This window comes from Acomys russatus, chromosome 10, assembly GCF_903995435.1.
Source record: "Acomys russatus chromosome 10, mAcoRus1.1, whole genome shotgun sequence".
NCBI lineage: Eukaryota > Metazoa > Chordata > Mammalia > Rodentia > Muridae > Acomys > Acomys russatus.
This window is the reverse complement of record NC_067146.1, coordinates 50,305,019-50,323,970: the sequence shown is the minus strand read 5'-3', so window position 1 is coordinate 50,323,970 and position 18,952 is coordinate 50,305,019. Positions and strand designations below refer to the sequence as shown.

Genomic DNA, 18,952 nt, shown 5'->3' with positions numbered 1-18,952 from the left:
TCACCGCACCGGCCGCGGCCCGCGGAACCCAGGCCCTCCGGGGAGGAGACGCAACGCCCTGCGCTCCGGGTCGCCCAGGGGGCAAGGTGAGCCCGCCCCTTTGCCCCGCCCTCGAGAGCTGACTCCGCCGCCTGCCCGCGCTCCATCCCGCTCTCTAACCTTGTTCCCACCTCTAACTCCGCCCCCGCCTTCCAACCCCGCCCACCCACGGCCCCGCCCCCTGCGTCTTGCCCAGGCTCTCCGGGAACCTGCGCGCCTGCCTCGGAGCCTCTCTACTGTTATTCTGGATCCTCGCGGGAGGCAGTACAGCGGTTTGGCGGCCGCGGTTCTCCTTCGGGGGTGGTTTGCTCCTTCGTCCCGGTGTCGACGTGGTGCAGCCTTTCTGGGGCTGTTTGGACACCTCGGTGAAGTACAGCGGGTTTCGAGTAGGTTTTCCAGTCCCTAAGCCCTGCCTCCTCCCGGAGCTGCCGCGCTTGTGAGTGGCAGGCTTCTTTTGAATGATCGCACCTCTTGAGTTGCGAAGCCTGCATCTCTGGGCCCACCGGGGTGAAGAGCCGCCGTACTTTTAGGCATCTAGAGGAGAGTAGCTATATTTGGGATTTAAGATCCCACCATTCCTGTAGATTCCCAGGTTGCAGTTTCACGATAGGAATACAAGTGGGTGTATCTTCATTTTGGGGTCCACAACTTACTCAGAGCAACTTAATTCGGGCTTCACCTGTAATATTTATCCTGGGGGGGGGGGCAGGAATCTTTGTTAAAGTAAGTGTAACTTATTTAACTACAGAATGACCAAAGCACGAGGCAGGATGGAGAAGGATGGCCAGAGACGATTTTTTTTTTTTTTTTTTTTTGGTCTTGCTCTTGCTCCTCAGATTGGGTATTACTGAAGGTGGGTCAGGTGGACTCCCCTTCCCAAGGAGCGCGGTATGGACCTGGTAGCTGTTAATATGCTTTCACGGTCTGCAGTCGAACCTGGATGATGTGCAACACTCAGTCGGACCCAGAAAACATTTAAGGGAATGAGAAAAGCCAACAACCTCTAAAGGGCCTGGGACTTCTTGCTTTGCCCTTATTGTGGGCTGCTTTATTTATTGTGATGCCTGTGCCTTGCACGGGTGGTTTTGGCTTAGCATGAAGTCAGAAAGTCACTCTTGTGACACACCTCTCTGGAAATGAAGAAGTAAATCTTACCATTGCTATTATACCTGTTTTGTCACAGTGCATAGGGTTTAGTGGTAACGACATGGTTTACATAATCTTTAAAAGAATGGTTACCTGTATCTTACAACAGTCTGTATTTTTTTTAATAGTTTGATTTTTTTTTGTTGTATGGAAATATTAGCTCTGTTAAAGAAGTTTAGGGCAAATATGTGTATTTAAAATCAGAATCTAAGCAGAATTGGGGGCTTAAAAACGGATGTAAATCAACTGGAAATGCAGCCATAATTTTCAAAGGTTTTATTTTGTTAACATTTTTGCAGACTTTCTGGCTTCACGAATTATATAGCAAGTGTCCAAGAGACAAAAATCCTTAGTGTATTTAGCATACTTCCATTTCCACTCACAAATCCCAATTGGAATGGACAGAGTCTACGTTCCAAAACTGATTTATAAAGTTTGTTCAGTATGACTGTCTGAAGACATTTTAACATAAGCATTCCGTCATAAGGCCTGGGTTGCTTTATTTGATAAGCTTTCGGTTATACTTTAGTAGGTAAGTCATCCCTATCTATTTGTTTGAAAGATGTCTTATATTCCTTTAAGTATTTAGTTAGAAAGCCAAGGGGCTTTTTGTGGAAATTTAGTTTTTATTTTGACTTTAATTTTCTTTTCTCTGTCTCTCTGTCTCTGTGTGTCTGTCTCTCTCTGTCTCTGTCTCTCTGTCTGTCTGTCTCTCTCTCTCTCTCTCTCTCGTGAATAGCAATAGCTATGGTGGCTTTTTCCATTCCTTTTCACTCAGTGTGGGTAAGGATGTGGCTGTATGGAATGCCCTGCTTATCTAGGTATTGTAGATTGAAGTAAGTACAAGTAAAAATGTTTTCATTCAATTACGCTTTGGGAGATGAACCAAGCACGTTTCTTAAAGAACATTTTCCTCCTGCAAACCTGTGAAGGTAAAAGATTGGCGTACAAATCAATTCCAGGGATGTCCACTGTAAGGTTCAAGTAATGGTTCGTTCGAACTCCTATAGTACTGAAGAATCCTACATGTCTATCACCTAGTGCTTTACTTGACTTACCTTTTGAATTTCGTAGCCATCTATTACATTTCTTTTTTATTAATCGACATTTACAACAGATTCTATATGGATAGGCCCAGGAGTAGAACATATATAAAGCAGTATTACTCAGCCTACCGACAATCTATTCTGACTTAATCAGTTTCCGAGGTATTTCTGTATGTTTATTTTTGGTTGATCTTGTAGATATAAAATACATGACTGTATTAATACTATTGCATGGGTAAAAACAGGAATTTGAAAGCTTTTGGGTACTGTAGGCCAACGACTCTGATTCATGTTAGACAGATGAAGCAGGCACGCCAGGGTAGCACAGTATAGGTCGCCAACGAAATAAAGACTGCACCTTTAACCTGGATAAAAAGTTGGGAAAGGTCAGTGTTATTGGCTGCATTTAGGTGGACTGGCATAATTTAAAAGTGTGATTGAAGAACAGTTCTTATTGCTGGGTGTGGGAGAGAATGCTTCTAATCCCAGCATGTAGGTAAAGAGGCAGGCTAGGGACTCTGAGTAGGAGGCTAGTCTGGGCTACAGAAGGGGTTCTAGATCAATTTGGGATACCGAGCAAGACTGAGAAAAAAAAAGGGGGGAGGAAGAAAGAATGAATTCTTCCTGGCACATTGAACAACCCCTTTCCTCTTTAACAGAGCGTGTTTTGTGTTTATGTTGTTGGAACCTTCCCATATTAAGGGACACTAACATGCAGACCAAGTAGTTAATGTCTGATGAATTAGGTGTGATTTTGTAACCCTCCTCAGTTATAAGAATAAAGTTAAGGGAGTAAAGAAGCACTAGGCTTTCCCACGATACCACCAGTCCTTAAACTGGTCACTTGTTTCTTCTTTCAGAGCCTTGGCCTACAGCTATTAAGATGGCCACAGCAATTTGTTTTGAAAGTTATTTTGTGTTTGAAGCCCCTTGCGCAGCCTACACAGATATTTGTTTCTTTTTAAGTGTGTGGGTTTTTTTTTGTTGTTGTTGTTGTTTTTTGTTTTAGTTTGCTTAGAGAGCTCATGAGAAGCTAAGTTTCCCTCTTCTACTGAAGTTAAAGTACCTAATAGATTCAAGAGTTTCTGGCATCTGTCCTAATCCCCCACCAAATGAAGACTCTCAGAGGACATCTCTGTTGGGCTAGTGTCCAATTATAACTGAGTATATACGATATGTATCTTTCTGGGTCTGGGTTAATTCACTCAAGATGATAATTCCTAGTACCATCCATTTGCCTGCAAATTTCAATATTTCCTTGTTTTTAATAGCTGAGTAGTATTCCATAGTATAAATGTACCACAGTTTCTTTATCCATTCTTTGACTGAGGGACATCTAGGTTGTTTCCAGATTCTGGCTATTACAAATAAGGCTGCTATGAACATAGTTGAGCAAATGTCCTTGTGTGGTGGAGCATCTTTTGGGTATATTCCAAGGAGTGGAATAGCTGGGTCTTGAGGTAGTCCTATTCTGAGTTTTCTGAGAAAGCGCCAGATTGATTTCCAAAGTGGTTGTATAAGTTTACACTCCCACCAGCAATGAAGGAGTGTTCCTCTTTCTCCACATCCTCTCCAGCATATGCTGTCATTTGAGTTATTGATCTTAGCCATTCTGATGGGTGTAAGATGGAATCTCAGAGTAGTTTTGATTTGCATTTCTCTGATGCCTAAAGGTCCTGGAACCCTACAAGAAGACCATCAAGGCTGACAGATCTGGACTTGGGGGCGGGGGTGTCTGCTCAAACTACTGTACCAACCAAGGACAATGCATGCAGTAAACCTAGACCCCCTATTCAAATCTAGCCAATGGACAGCTCATTCTCCACAGTTGTGTGGATATCGGGGACTGACTCTGACATGAACTCTGGTGCCTCCTATTTGACCACTTCCCCTTGGTGGGGAGGCCTGGTGGCACTGAGAGGAAAGGTAAGCATGCTACCCGGATAAGACCTGATAAGCTGAGATCATATGGTGGGGGAGGAAGGACATCCCCTTCTGTCACAGGCCTAGGGGAGAGGAATAGGGTGAAAGAGGGATGGAGGGGGGAACCGGAAGATATAAGTCAGGGGATAACAATCAGGATGTAATTTTTTTTTTTTTTAGTTTTCCAAGACAGGGTTTCTCTGTGTAGCCCTGGCTGTCCTGGACTCACTCTCTAGACCAGGCTGGCCTCGAACTCACAGCAGTCCACCTGCCTCTGCCTCCGAGTGCTGGGATTAAAGGCATGTGCCACCATGCCCGGCCTCGGGATGTAATCTGAATTAATTATTTAAATAAAAAAATAAAAAGGAGCCAGAGGTGGGGGAGGGAAAGAGTTTCTGGACTTAATTACTTTTTTTCTTCTTCACTAAACAAAGTCCTGGACTGGAGGTAGAATGTGCCATTTCTCTTCCCCATACTGACTGTGTTCTTTGAGTGCTGTTTTAGGTGAGATCTAATCTTAATTATCCAAGGATAATAAAGGGGAGAGCATGGCTAATAGACAGTCTAGACTCCTCTGGCCTCTGGCCAGATCCAGGGCCTGGGAACATTCTATCACTCTGTGGCCTGACCTGCTTTGCCTGTATGGAGCTCACACATGTGATAGCTTTTATTATGGGATAGATATTCAAATAGGAAGAGACTGAGGAGGGCGGTGTGGACTTGGTTCAACTTCTTCAGCTTGCGAGCTACCTCTCTCTCTCTCACAAGAGTTTAGTTTACCATGATCTCTCAAATCGGTGCTGATACCATTTCACAGACGGGACGCCTTTGCACTAGTGTTGGAGAGGTGTTGATTCCTTAATTTTGGCTTGCTTTTCTATGCAAACTTTTGTTATTTGTCATGTTCATGTATGTTCATGTATGTGTGCTGTTTGTAGCCTTTTTTTTATTTTTAAATGGGGTTAATGGTGTATCACATACATTGAGTGTCCTTCCAGTAAATTTTGAACTACCAACTGTTCGGTACTGTGGGGAGCATGGGTTTGGGGTTTGATCAGCATGGGGGGGGGTCTGGGGGGTCAGCCATTACTAACTTTTTGACTTTGTGCAAGCCTTACCTTTAGTTATTGTTGTTCAGAAGCTTTCCAGTTATGGCAATTGCACTGGACAGGGTTAGTATTGGGAAATTGCTTAAATCTGTTTCTCCTACAAGTGGGAAAAGTACAAAACTGCAGTGGTTTCACTTCCTGTGGTGAGCGCCATTCCTAGGGTGTGGGCTCCAGATGGCTTCGTGTAGGATGCAGGAGGAATCTGGAGAGTGACTTCCTTTCTCTTAGAGAGACTACTGGAAGCACCATATGGGACTCATTGGTCCGAGTCTGACTAACCAACTTGACCATCCCTTGCTGGAAGACTGGAGATGTGGCGACCCGGTGTTTTGCCCTTAGCAGAACAAGGGAGCCTGGATTTTATGGTAGATCTATCTTAGTCTTTACCTCATACACCTGTATACTCCTTTTTTAAGTCTCTCTGTCATTTACTTTTGCTCTTAATTTGATTTCCAGCCTGTCCTCCATGGAACGCCATGGAAAGCAATTAGAAGTTTGAGTCCTGTTCTTTATTTGTTTATTCCACAAGTATTTGTTGACCACTTAGCATGTTTCTATTGACTGCTAGATATTGTAATATTACTGAACTCAAGTGAATAGAGTATATCTTAAAGACTATAGACTTAAACTTATCAACTTTATAGGTGACAGGGCAGCCTTCCCAATCCAGTATTGCAAATAGTCTATCTCAGGATTATGGCACTTATGTAGGGCAGAGTGTCTGAGTGGTGGAAGAGAAGATTCATGCCAAGCTAGCCTAACTTCTAGAATACCCAGCAAGACCCTTGGGACCTTCCTAAATGCCTGAACCCCTTTGTGCTGGCGATTAGTGACAAAGTACACAAGTGGGTCTCACCCTTGACCCTTGACTGTGAATCGGGATCAGCCACGGGTCCCCTTAGCAGCCTCAGGCACAGTGTAAAATCTCCATAGTCAATCCTGTTGTACAAGTCAGCCGTGAGAATCAGGGGCTGAAGGTGTGTCAGTCACATTCGAGGGGTCACAGCCTTTCTTGACAGGTTGGTTTGAGGACCAACAGGAGGTGGGAAGTCCTGGAATAAGTGATCTTTGAATGAAGAGGCAAGACACTCAAGTGCTGTAGTGTCGTGGTTTATCTGCAGCTGGCCCTGCTGGCCTTCGTGCTGTCCCCATTGTGGGAAGTGCTTGGTCTGTGTTAGCATTGCAGCCTTTGCTCCTGGGGGACAGTGACAGGGGATGAAGGGGGATAGAGGACAGGAGATTATTAGTAGTTTCAAAACCAAAAGACTCTGAAGGCTTATGAGGGAGGGCTCCCACGTGAGTCCGGAAGGAGCTCTGGAATTGAGTTTTGGGTACAATGGTCTTATTTTTTAAGATCTGCATGAATTCCAAGAACACTAAGCCCTCCCTGATTCAGATATAAAAGTGAAGGCGTATTCTAGAGTTGATCCACTTCAGCTTACTTATGCCTTTGTCCTTAGTCCACATAGATCAGTGTCTCAGAGCATAGTGAAACAGTGGGCTATAGTTCTTGAAGGTTTACTGTGTGCCAGATACTGGACTGAGAATCATAAAACTAACGCCTAGAAGGGAATATAAGTGACAAGGCTTAGAAGTATTGATTTTTAAACGTGTGGTTTTTTTTTCCCTGACAGTCAAGTTAAGCGTATTTTACTTATGTTCTGTTTTAAACTATGCTTTTATAATTTACTGCATGCTTCCTGTTCATTAACACAGTATACTGCATTGAACTTAAGGGCCTCAAAACCTACTTTGAACCTCATGGTTTTATTAGTTGACCCGAAACTGCCTCCAGGCTCCTTGTGATGCTTGGCCTGTGTTGAAGAGGCCGGATCTCTTCAGTAGTGCCTGGGCCTGGTTCCCTTGTACACATCTTTACTATTTATTGTTGTTGTTGTCATTGTTTTTTTTTCTCATTTCACTCCTTTCTTTCAATGGGTGTGACCCCGCAGCACCTTGAGAGTAACAAGTCTGCTACTTCATTCCTAAGGGAATCCAGGGCGCCGGCAACCTTTAGTGACTTCTGCCTCCCATGGCTAACACATACGTCAAGTCCCTTGTTGGCCATACACTCAGGAGGTTATGAGTCTTTTTCAGTGTCGTGACCCTGTGTGTCACGTGACTGTCAGTGTGAGCCGCTCGCCTTAACGAGGAGCCCGAGCGCTTCTGTGAGCTTGGGTCACTGCTTTCAAAAATGGTTTGTTCTAAAGACTACCAATTTCATCCTTCGAAGCTGGCCTTCTGTAAACATCTGTAGCGAGCAGATGTGGATATGGCTGCTTAGGTTGGAGCTCCCCACCCCCACCCCATTCTCCCTTCCCCCTGTACCTGGAAAACTAGAACTTAGAGTGGTCCATTCCAGCAGTGGTTGTCTGTGTCACATTCGTCAGAGATGCCCTGAAAGATCACTGGCCTCTCTTTAAACCTGTGACTTTTATATTTCCAGTAACTGTTTTCAGATAAAAATACCTTGTGAGTCTCTTTCCAGTCAGCTTAGGGAAAGTGACTGGACAGAGGCTTTGGAATGGCACGCGTCAGGGATGGGGGGAAGGTGGAGGGGGAAGCTGGCTGGCTAGGGCAAGGCCCTGTTCGAGGAGGCAGGTGCTGAGTCTCGGCATGGCTAAGATTGTTAAAGTTCCAGAGGTGGAAGGGCTTTAGCGCCACGGCCCAGTTTTCTTCATTTTATAGCTGAGGGACAGTGCGTCTCAGCAAAGGTAGGCGACTTTCTAAAGGCCGCAGAATTGAATGCAGTCAAGTTGCAGCACATACCTAAGTTGGAAGCTGAGCCGGGCACTGCCACAAAGACACACGTTCTCCATTTTTTTTTCTTCATGTGTTGTGTTTGCACAGAAAATTTTCTTTTTTAGTTTTCCAAGACAGGGTTTCTCTGTGTAACAGCCCTGACTGTCCTGGAATCGCTTTGTAGCCCAGGCTGGTGTCAAACTCTTAGAGATCTGCCAACCTGCCTACCTCTGCCTCTGGAGTGCTGGGATTACAGGGCTGCTACACCGCGCCCTGCTCACAGAAAGTTTTCTTTTTCTTTTTTTCTGTTTTTAAAGATTTATTTATTGCATATGAGTGCTTTATCTGCAGAAGAAGGCATCAGATCACATCATAGATGTTGTGAGCCACTATGTGTTTGCTGGGAACTGGATTCAGGACCTCTGGAAGAGCAGGTGGCCCTCTTAACCACTGAGCCATCTCTCCAGCCCCAGAAAGTTTTCTTTTACTGTTAGTTATGACCGAGTCAGCAGAGGAAAAGAATACCCACAAATTTGGGATGGTAGTTTTGTTAAAGCATTGGTTTGAGGGAAAGTGAAGGAACCCTCACAACCCTAGCATATTTTAAGCTTGGCTTCCAGTTCCAAAGACAGCTTCCAGGCTTCCCTGCTTTCACCTCCCCACCTCTTCAACTGTGTAGTTCCATGTGGCATTTAGATACTATAACTACCAGGAACAGATCTACATTTTATGGTTAGTATTATTTAAAATGTTAAAGAAGGGATAATTATGTCATTTCAAGAAACATTCTATGCATATTTTCTAAATTTGTTATAATATGATTATCCTGAGTCATCCAGTTGTATTCAGTTAAGAGGTGTTTCAGAAGTTTTTTGTTTTTTTGTTTTGTTTTGGTAAGATTTATGGGTTTTATGCATATATATGGGCAGCGTGTACATGCCTCATGCTCAAGGAGGTCAGAAGAGGGTGTGAGAGCCCCTGGAACTGGAGTTAAGGGTGCTTGTGAACCCCTATGTGGGTGGTAGGGACCACACCCGGGTCCTCTGCAGGAGCCGCAGGTGTTCTTATTCCCTGGGGCTTTGCTCAGAAGCTGCTTGGTTATCTTGTTTTGCTGCTTCTAATTGTCATCAAATCTTTACCTTCTGACTTAACCTAAAAGGAAAAGCCTGTTGAGGGGTCATCTAGAGTATTCAGACATCTTAGTGACTTAAAAATCTTTTAGTAGCCTGTGACTTGACTTTTGATTTAATATACTGAATTAGTCCTATAGTTAAGAATATATAGAGCCGCTGACAATGCTCAGTCAAGACACCCTTGTCAGGGCACCTGTCGTCGGGGCACCTGGTGACCTTGAAGGAATCCTTTTGCAAGAAAACGTCTTCTTCAATTCATATTCCAAAGAGTAGAATTGTATTTTGCATTTATTCTTCTCAGAGTTGACTGTTGGATTTTGCATATGCTTGTTTAATATTCTTTTGTCAATTACTTATTCAAGTCATTTTTTGTCTATAGTTAGATTAGAATTTTATGAAACAAATTTGAGAATTTTGTTTTGTTTTGTTTTTGGTGTTTTGAGACAGGGTTTCTCTGTGCAGCTTTGGCTGTCCTAGACTCACTCTGTAGACCAGGCTGGCCTCGAACTCACAGCAATCCACGTGCCTCTGCCTCCCGAGTGTTGGGATTAAAGGCATGTGTCATCACGCTCGGCCTGAGAACCTTTTTTTTAAAAATTTAAGCAAATACTATGATTCTATAAGGTATAAAAATAACTTTTATTCTCCTGGCTAAATTGTTGGCTGGGACTCTGCCTCCTTCTGCTAACCTGGGGCTAGTCCTGGAAGCTTCTAACCTCCCTACAATCTAACCTAGGCCTACAGTGGTTTAGCCTCTGAGACTTACTGCTTAATCAGCTCACTCTTACTTGTTCTTACTGAGCTATGGGCTGGCTGCTTCAAGTCAGCTGTTCTGGCTCAAACTTTTCTCCCAGCTGACTGACTTAATCTGGCTTCTCTCTTGGCCTAGAATTGCTCTGCTTGGCCTCAGATTAACTCAGCGATCTGCTCTAATTTTCCGGCTTCTTCTCATTTTCTGGCTCATTCTGTCTTCACCTGAGTTCTCTCTCTGCCACCCATCTCTATTCTGTCCTGGTAAAACTGTCTGCTCTCTCTGTAAAACAGCCTCTTCTGTCCAATCTTCTCTGATTCGTCACCTTTTCTGCCACTCAATTAGACATCACTTTCAAACATGGCTTCTACCTTCTACAAGCTAACTTTAATTTGAGATTAAAGGTATGTTTGTATTCCATCCAGATCACACAGACCTAGAAGATCTTTGGATGTGATCACAGGCCAGAATAGCCATGTTCTGAATTAACATTCCCCTACAATAAGGTGTAAGGAAACAAATATTGTCATAGTTTTTTTTAAACATAAAATTATCAAGGAAGAAATAGAAGAATTTCAGCAATGTAGAGTTTTAAATTTGACTTGTATTTTGAGACTTTCATCTGGTAAGCATCTTGACTGGGTAAGAATATTTTACATTTTTTCACTCTTTTACCAAATATAAATCATAGTACAGATAACAATTTGTGTTTGGTGCTTCAGAGTACTAAGCTGTGGTGTCATCCGTTCATTTTGGTGCTGCAACCAGGACTTGATGTTTACAACCAGGAGCCTGGGTTCACGTCTCTTTGTCAAGATGCTGTTGGACAGATGTATAGATGTGTGTCTATATACATGCATACATATGTATATAGACACACATATATGCATATGTATAATGTATATGCATATGAAATAGTTATTATCGTTATATAATTAATTAATTAACGAGCCTCACACAGAACATTCTCCTTTTGTTACACAGCATAGTTCCCAGGCTTGGACATATTTGCCCTCACACCAGCTTGCTCTGTCTCTGTAGGGGTCTTTCCTGGGGCCTTAGCGAATTTCCCAGATGGTAGAGTTCACTGAGCTCTCCTGAAGCCCTTTCCAGGCACTGCAGAGAACTGGGATATTGTTAGTTTTTAACGCATGCCTTGTAGTAAAACAGAGGTGAGGCGAGCAAAGTGTAAGTGTAGCTTTCTCCAGTGTGACATCCGGAAATACAGCGCCGCGTATTTTCCAGCTGTTCGATCGGCATTACTGTTGTGTAAGAGTCACTGGACATTTATTAAATGTCTGTGGTAGGAATTCCAATCTGCTGCTTCATATTTCATGCAAATGTTCAGGCCCCAAACGTGTGTTATACTGGTGTGATTTTTTTTTTTTCCCTCCGACTTTTCAAATGATAGAGCAGCAGTACTTTCAATCCTAGGGAGTTGGCACGTCTTAAATGTCAGATGTATGAAACAGTTCTGAAACAGAACTCAGCTATTAAAAACAAGGAATTCCCGAAATTTGTGGATAAATGGATTGAGCTAGAAATTATCATAATGAGTGAGTTAACCCAGAAGCAGAAAGACTTAAATGGTATATATTCACTTATCTCTGCATACTAGCCCAAGGGGCATGTTCCACGAAAGCCTTCACTTACCAGGAAACTGGGACAGAGGGGAGGACATCCTATTGGGACTCTAAATGAGAGACGCATGGGAGAATAGCAAAGTAGAAGGATCCAGAGGGTCCTAGAAACCTACAAGTAAAACATTATTATAGGCAGATTTGGGCCCAGGGGTCCCGCTCAAACTAAGGCACCAGCCAAGGACAATACAGGCAGTAAATTTTAAACCGCTTCCCAGATCTAGCCAATGGACAGGACATTCTCCACACTTGAGTGGAGAGTGGATATGACTTTCTCACGTACTCTGGTGCCTCACATTTGACCATGTCCCCTGGAGGGGGAGACCTGGTGGCACTCAGAGGAAGGACAGCAGGTTACCGAGAAGAGACTTGATACCCTATGAGCATATACAGGGGGAGGAAATCCCCCTCAGGAACAGTCATAGGGGAGGGTAATAAGGGGGAAAGGGGAGGGAGGGAAGAATGGGAGGACACAAGGGATGGGATAACCATTGAGATGTAACAAGAATAAATTAAAAATAAAAAAAAAAGAAAGCATTTTACCCATGTGTGCAGTCATTGAAGTAAAATATTTGTACTTGGATGGCTTGTCTTCACCAAATGTCAAGGGTCAGAGCTCCTTTTGCTTAGAGACAGGTTAAAGGGGCAGTTAATACTGGTGGTTACTATATGGAATTGCCCCCCTCCCCCCCTTTTTTGGTAACATTTATATTTTATATTTGAAAAGCTCAAATAAGGAGCTTTTCAAGACATACAGCTCACCAGGCATGGTGGCACACGCCTTTAATCCCAGCACTCAGGAGGCAGAGACAGGCAGATCGCTGTGAGTTCGAGGCCAGCCTGGTCTACAAAGTGAGTCTAGGACAGCCAAGGCTACACAAAGAAACCCTGTCTCAAAAAACAAAACAAAACAAAAAGACATACAGCTCATTTCTAGTTTTGTGTCATTCCATCTAGTGTTCAACGGCGCCCTTCGTGAGATCGTTGCTGTAGACACTAAACAGAGTGACCAGAGGCTGATGTTGATGAGTAAGGGGCCCTCTCGTGACTGAGCTCTCAGGCAGGCTCTGGATGCCTCTGAGGCATTGAAAGTTCACATTGTCACTTTTCACATTCCCTGAATGGCCTCTCAGGGCTTTGTTTCCAAAAGTAGCACTCCCAGTTGTCAGGGCTCACCTCTCCTGCTTCTCGGCTCACTCTCTTGCAGAGAGAATTGCATGCACATAGTGTAACATCGCGGAAGTAACACATACTCCTGTGACTACTAATTTTTGTGCACCGCATTCCTCTCCCACAGATGCTGGAACATCATATGTAAAATTCCTGTGGATCTTTGGTGCCCCCAGAGTAGGAGCCAACACCGCTGAAACACAGACGGAGGGGTGGTGTTTGGAGGCAAAGGAAGCGTGAGCAGCAGGGCAAGACACCTCAGCTTTTCTGACCACCTTGCTGACATTTGCAGGAGGAACCCTCGGGGCCTTTCTCTTTTGTTTCGTTTGCATGAGACTTGCCTATAAAAAGACCAACTCTGAAGATTATAAGTGTATGCTTGTATGGGGGTCATGGGAGGTATAGAGCCAGGAAGGTCATTTGGTGTGCAGACCTATTCTATAGATTGGCTAGGGTGAAAATGAGCAAGCACCCCAGAAAACCATATTGTGTGGGAGACAAACATCGCTCAATGTATCTTTCACTCTCTTTTTACTCTCCGGATGCCTCTGTCCGTTCGCTGTCACTCTGAGTCCCTCATAGCGGCTTGGATGCCACGGTTGTTCATTTTCATGAGGTGCCTTGACTTTTGTTGTTGGAGTCTTGCTTCCCACGATGTCAAACCGTATTTGACATCCAGCAGGTCAGAAGTCTGCCTTACTGGGGTGCAGCCAGGACCAACTGCTTCCTCTTTATTAGCTCACCCCATAGTTTCCAAAACTTCCAACCTCCCAGAAGCTTTCACATCTCCTTGATTTCCATGTTTTTATTGACTCTTGGACGTACTCTAATGATCTTTTATTTTTGCACTGTTGCCTCATTTTCTATTGTTGAGGCTTTCTGCTTGTGAGTACTTCAGTTAGAAATGGGAGCTTATGCTCCCTAAATTTAAATGGAATGTGTGAACTTGTAGCTGCGTGCTTCGCTGTTACTGGGTGTTCTAGGTTTCTACTTCTAGTTAGTAATCCATCTGCCTTGTTCTAGGGTTGGTGTTTGTCTCTTTGTTTGAGTCCGAGTCTCTCTCTTACGTAGCTCCGGTTGTCCTGGAATTCATTATGTAGACCATGCTAGCTTTGAACTCGCAGACATCCACCTGTCTCTCTCTCCTAAACCCTGGACTTAAGGGTGTGTGCCACCATGCCCTGACGCCTGGTTCTAGTTTTGAGACCTTTCTTTTCATTTTTTATCCTGTTACCAGAGTTGTCTTTACTAATGAACCTTCTTTAAGCATCTTCAGTGTTCTGCAGTTGCCCTCAGTGTAGACAAACCTTCCTGGTGTGGCAGTCCAGGTGTGAAGGGTAGCAGTCCACGTGTGAAGGGTGGCTTCACTTCTGAACAAACCTTTCTAGCCTTGTGTGTTTCAGACCACTAACTATTGTATCCTAAACCTAATTTTGATGTAGTTTTGTTTTGGGGTTTTTTTGTTGTTGTTGTTGTTTGTCTTTGAAGCAAAATACTCATTTTTCTTTTCTGCTTTATACTGTTTTTTTTTAAACTATGCCAATGTTTAATTAGTAAGTACAATTAGAACATATGTCTGTATTAAGAGGTGTGTAAATAAACACATGACAAGTGCATATATCTCAGAAGCTGTTCATTATCGCAAAGGGTAGCATGCGGTGTGTGATCTGTTTGTATAGTCATGTAAGCTGTCTAGACTCTTGGGCCTCATCTGATAAATGAGCTGAATTTTAATGGATAGTCACAGTCTTTGAGCTGGGGCACCTCACCCAGGACACTTTAAACTTTAGAACATAAAGAATTTAGATGTTTGGTCAACTAACCAGGTTAGAGAAAAAAGAATTACCATATCTTTCGGGCCATAAGACGCACCTGACCATATGATGCACTCAGTTTTTAGAGCAGTAAAACAAGAAAAACAGCAATTGGACCATAAGGCGCACCCTAATCCCCCCATGCTTTTGGGGAAAAAAGAGTGCGTCTTATGGTCTAAAAAATATGGTAGCATTTATGTGTGCCAGGCACTTAGTGCACTTTATCTCCTCTACGCCTTTGAAACCTCCACAGGCTGGGTAGGTAGGTATTTTACAGGTGAGAAAAAGTATTAGAAAGGCTGTTTGCCTAAGACATGACGCTCATGGGCCCCTCTCTCAGCTGCCAGGCCTCCCCCAGAGAGTGGTGGCCCAGCAACGGTGTGTGCTTAGGTTTTTGTTAGCTGTGGTTTCTCGTCATCAGTGGTTATTCTCCAGATGGCTGACTATTTACCCTCACATTAGAGAATCAAAATTGGAGCATGTATGTGTTTCTCCTGAGGTTTGTACTCTTTCGCTCTTTCTCCAACACCTTTATATTTCATCATCCCTGTAGCCATGAAAATAGCATTCGGTTTTCTGTTATTTGTGCTTTTTGTTTTGTTTTGTTTTAAGGTTTTTCGAGACAGGGTTTCTCTGTGTAGCCCTGGCTGTCCTGGACTAATTTTGTAGACCAGGCTGGCCTCGAACTCACAGCAATCCACCTGTCTCTGCCTCCTGAGTACTGGGATTAAAGGCGTGCGTCACCATACTCTGCCCCCTCTTTTTTTTTTTTTTTCAGGGTTATATGGTGGGTAGTTATGTATGCGTTGATTCTAAACCAATTAAAAAGCAAGTGTTTGTGTGCTTGCTACAATCGATACTAGGAAGGAAATGAAGTTCTTTGTGGCAGGTAATTTCATATTTTCCACTTCTAAATATTCTTGGTCCTGTATGATTTCCAGTCAAGGATTTCAGTGCCTTGAGTATGGGTGACGGTACGGGTAGTAACACAGCCAGTGCCCGCAGCCAAGGTCTCCTGAGCTGGTGGGAGCCTAAGTCTCCAAGTGCTTTCATTGGCGTAGCTGTTCCGGCCTTCTTCTCCAGAACCCTAGGAATGGTAATGCCTTTGTCTCCGCTTTACAGATGGGAAAATCAAAGTGATGGAAAGATGGGACATTTGTTCAAAGCAAGAATACTGCAGTGTCCTGGCAATTTTAAGTCTGAGTTACTTAGCCTTGATGTGACTGCTAAATCAGTTAGTGTGCTGTCTCTTCCCTCGGCAGGTGGACTCGCTGTACTCTCTAGGGGAAGAGGTCACAGATTGTCATTAGTATAAAATGACTAAGCTTAGCAGGGTTATGTGTGAGCCACTTGGATTACTGAGGCATCTTGAGGAAACTGAGAAGCTCGTACTTTACTCTTAAGCACATTTGTAGTTGCAAAAATATGGAGGAGAGGTGCTTGTGTTGGTGTTTTGGTTGGTTTTGGTTTTGGTTTTCTGTGACATGGGCCTGAGGGACGCAATCTAAAAGGATCGAACCTTCCTTTTCTGTGGTTTGCAGAGGTTTGGGTCCACAGTAGAGGGTTCCGCGGCCTGTGGGGAGGGTGACACCATGGCAGAAGGAGATGTTGGAGCCGAGGAGGCTAGGGAGAGGTGGGAACGTGGGCTCTCTCCCAGTGTACACACCTTGTTTCATGATTCCTGCAGCCTCCATGGTCCATGGAGATTTGGGGTCCATGTGCTGATCACTTCCTTGATGAAGGTAGAGCCCCGACTATTCAGGCACTTGACGGAAGTTTCACCCCTAAAAATAGCCCCGTTGGGAACCAACTTGAGCCTTTTTTGGGGAGGGTGTTGTTTTGTATCCAGATCATAATTGTGCTTTTGTTTACTCTGTAGAATGTTGCTGAAACAGACAATTTTATGTCTAAACACTGGCTAGGGAAATAATGTTGTTTTAGTGTACAACAGTGAAGGGATTTTTTTTTTCCGAAAGGCTTGCCTGGCATGTCGATAGGGAAGGCAGACTTCTTTTCTTTTTAGCAAGCAGTAATACTGGGTCTCAAAGTTGTGTTTTGCAGCAAGAAATTTTGAATTAATAGAGACATAATGGTCTTATAAGGTTGGGGAAATATTATTGGCTGAGAATGATTCTGTCTAATATGCTTTAATGACTTTTTCTTCTCCTCTTTAAAGCTTCTCACCAAGGGACATGGATGAAAATGAAAACAGCCAGTCTCCGACAACAAGCTACCAATATCCCAAAGAAGCCGTAAGGAAGCGCCCAAGTTCGGTACAGAGTTCGGCAGGAAGTACATCTTCGAGGTTTTCCAGAAAAAGCTTCAAACTGGATTACAGACTAGAGGAAGATGTAACCAAATCAAAGAAAGGAAAAGATGGGAGATTTATTAACCCATGGCCAACGTGGAAAAACATCTCTATTCCAAATGTTCTTAGATGGCTGATAACGGAGAAAGATCACAGTAGCGTTCCATGCTCCAAAGAGGTACGTAGGCAGCAGCAGGCTGCTCGTGAATGCGTGGTGAACACCTTACATACATATACATGACTTAGGTTTCTTTTGTGAGGTATGACCCTCTATTTAGCGATTTGAGCTCTTTCTGTATGGTGGGACATAAGGAGCCCCGTGGCCATGTCCTCAGGTTCCTTCCTGATCAGCAGTTTGGAGTGTGTATGAATGACCCTTGTGGTCAGTCTGCAGCCGGAGGCTGGGGTAAAGCGATTGGGAAGTAGAGGCTGGATCGGTCAGTTCTGGCTGGTAGGGCTTGGAGACGGCTTCAGGGGTGTGTGTGCCGGTCCTAGAAAACTGTTTTGCAGAGGCTTTCCAGCTAAGATGGTTGCAGGAACCGCATTAGGAAGGTGAGAAGATGCATCAGGTATCCCAGAAAGTAGCAGCCTGCTAGGAGTTTGGACTATGGGATCTGCCAAGTAAGGCATGGCCTGAGTGTGCGCTTAATCTTTGGACTTGGCCACCAGTGCTAGAAAAGAAATCTTCTGATGTCCTCTGCCAAGGTGTGAACGCGGTGTATAGATGATTAGCAGTGGTTTGTTACGCTTTGGCACAGATAGGCTTGGCAGGGTGATGAGTAGGTGATGGTTCCTGTTAACAGTGACATCTTCTCCGTTTGCCCTGTACTTCCTATCAGCTTTCCTTAACTCCAATCCTGACCAGCTTTTGGGGGAGTTAGAGAATCTGGCTTTGTGAGTAGAGGGGTGATAGGAAGAGACTGGGTGCGGGGGGGGGGTTGGCATTTCTGAAGGCTTTGGTCTCCAGTGGGAAGAGGTTAGGGGGCTGTGACGTTGGAGATGGATTATGGTCTAGGATTGAAATTCTTATATCATGTCAGATGTGGTGATGGACACCTTTAATCCCAGCATTTAGGAGGTAGAGGTGGGTGGATCTCTGAGTTCAAAGCCAGCCTGGTCTACATAGTGATATCCAGGGTTATACAGAAGGACTCAGAAAAGGGGCGTGGGGTGGGGTGGGAAGAAAAGAAAATCTATCACTTTCATGCTAGAAATATTCATAGTCCTCTCTCTATATATATAGAGTATGTCTACATATGTATATATGTATGCAGATATACACACATATTTATGCATATATTTGCTGTGTTGGGGATTAAACCTAGGGCTCAGTAAATTGGTTTTGTTTATTGAGACAGGGATCTTGCTCTGTATTCCAGGACAGCTTCAAACTTGTAACTCTGGAGTGCTAAGACTGTAGGCATGGCTACTACACCTGGCCTCAGTATTGTATTTAAGGCCCTTTAGAATCAGTCTAGACATTAATCTCCAGAGCTTTTTAGGATGAGGCAAAGGAACAAGAAAAGTGTCTTGTTTCTTTGTGTTTGAGACTCAGACTCCCTCTATAATTCAGTCTGTCCTGGAACGTGCTGCTAACCCACCTTAGCCTTGAACTTGTGATCCTCCAGCCTCATTCCCTGGGTGCTGGCATTCCAGGTGTGTGCCACCTCATTTGCCCTTTTTTGTTTTTCTCCTTGTTATACTCCACCTGAGAAGAAACAGGGCCAGACTGGGTGTAAGGTCGGGATAGGCGAGCTGTGTGTTTTTCTTTCTTTTTTTAAAAAAATTAATTAATTTCTTTTTATTTTATTTCCATTGATGTTTTGCCTGCATGTATGTCAGTGTAAGGGTGTCAGATCTTGGGGTTACAGACAGTTGTGAGCTGCCATGTGGGTGCTGGGAATTGAACCCCGGTACTTTGGAAGAACAGTCAGTGCTCTTAAGCGCTGAGCCATCTCTCCAGCCCCAAGCTGTGTGTTTTTCATTGGTGTAAATTCTTCCTGATTTTGAGGCACAGCTTCTAAAAAAAAAAAAAAAAGAGAGGTTAGCAATGATAGGTTCAGTATTGTTGCATTTCAAAGAATAATTGGCTGCGTGAAGGATTGTATCTTCCTTCTAGCAAGGTGAGAGA

The 18,952-nt window shown here is 43.9% G+C and overlaps 1 protein-coding gene across 1 annotated transcript in view; it reads left to right on the top strand.

The window, feature by feature from the left end:
• Positions 1–218: 218 nt before the first annotated feature.
• The window catches only part of Napepld (N-acyl phosphatidylethanolamine phospholipase D), a 39,626-nt gene continuing 20,892 nt past the window's right edge, over positions 219–18,952 (top strand). The window contains exons 1-2 of the mRNA XM_051152112.1: positions 219–475; positions 16,690–16,999. Coding sequence (XP_051008069.1) covers positions 16,706–16,999 — 294 coding nt within the window. The 5' untranslated portion in view covers positions 219–475; positions 16,690–16,705. The remainder of the gene's footprint in view (positions 476–16,689; positions 17,000–18,952) is intronic.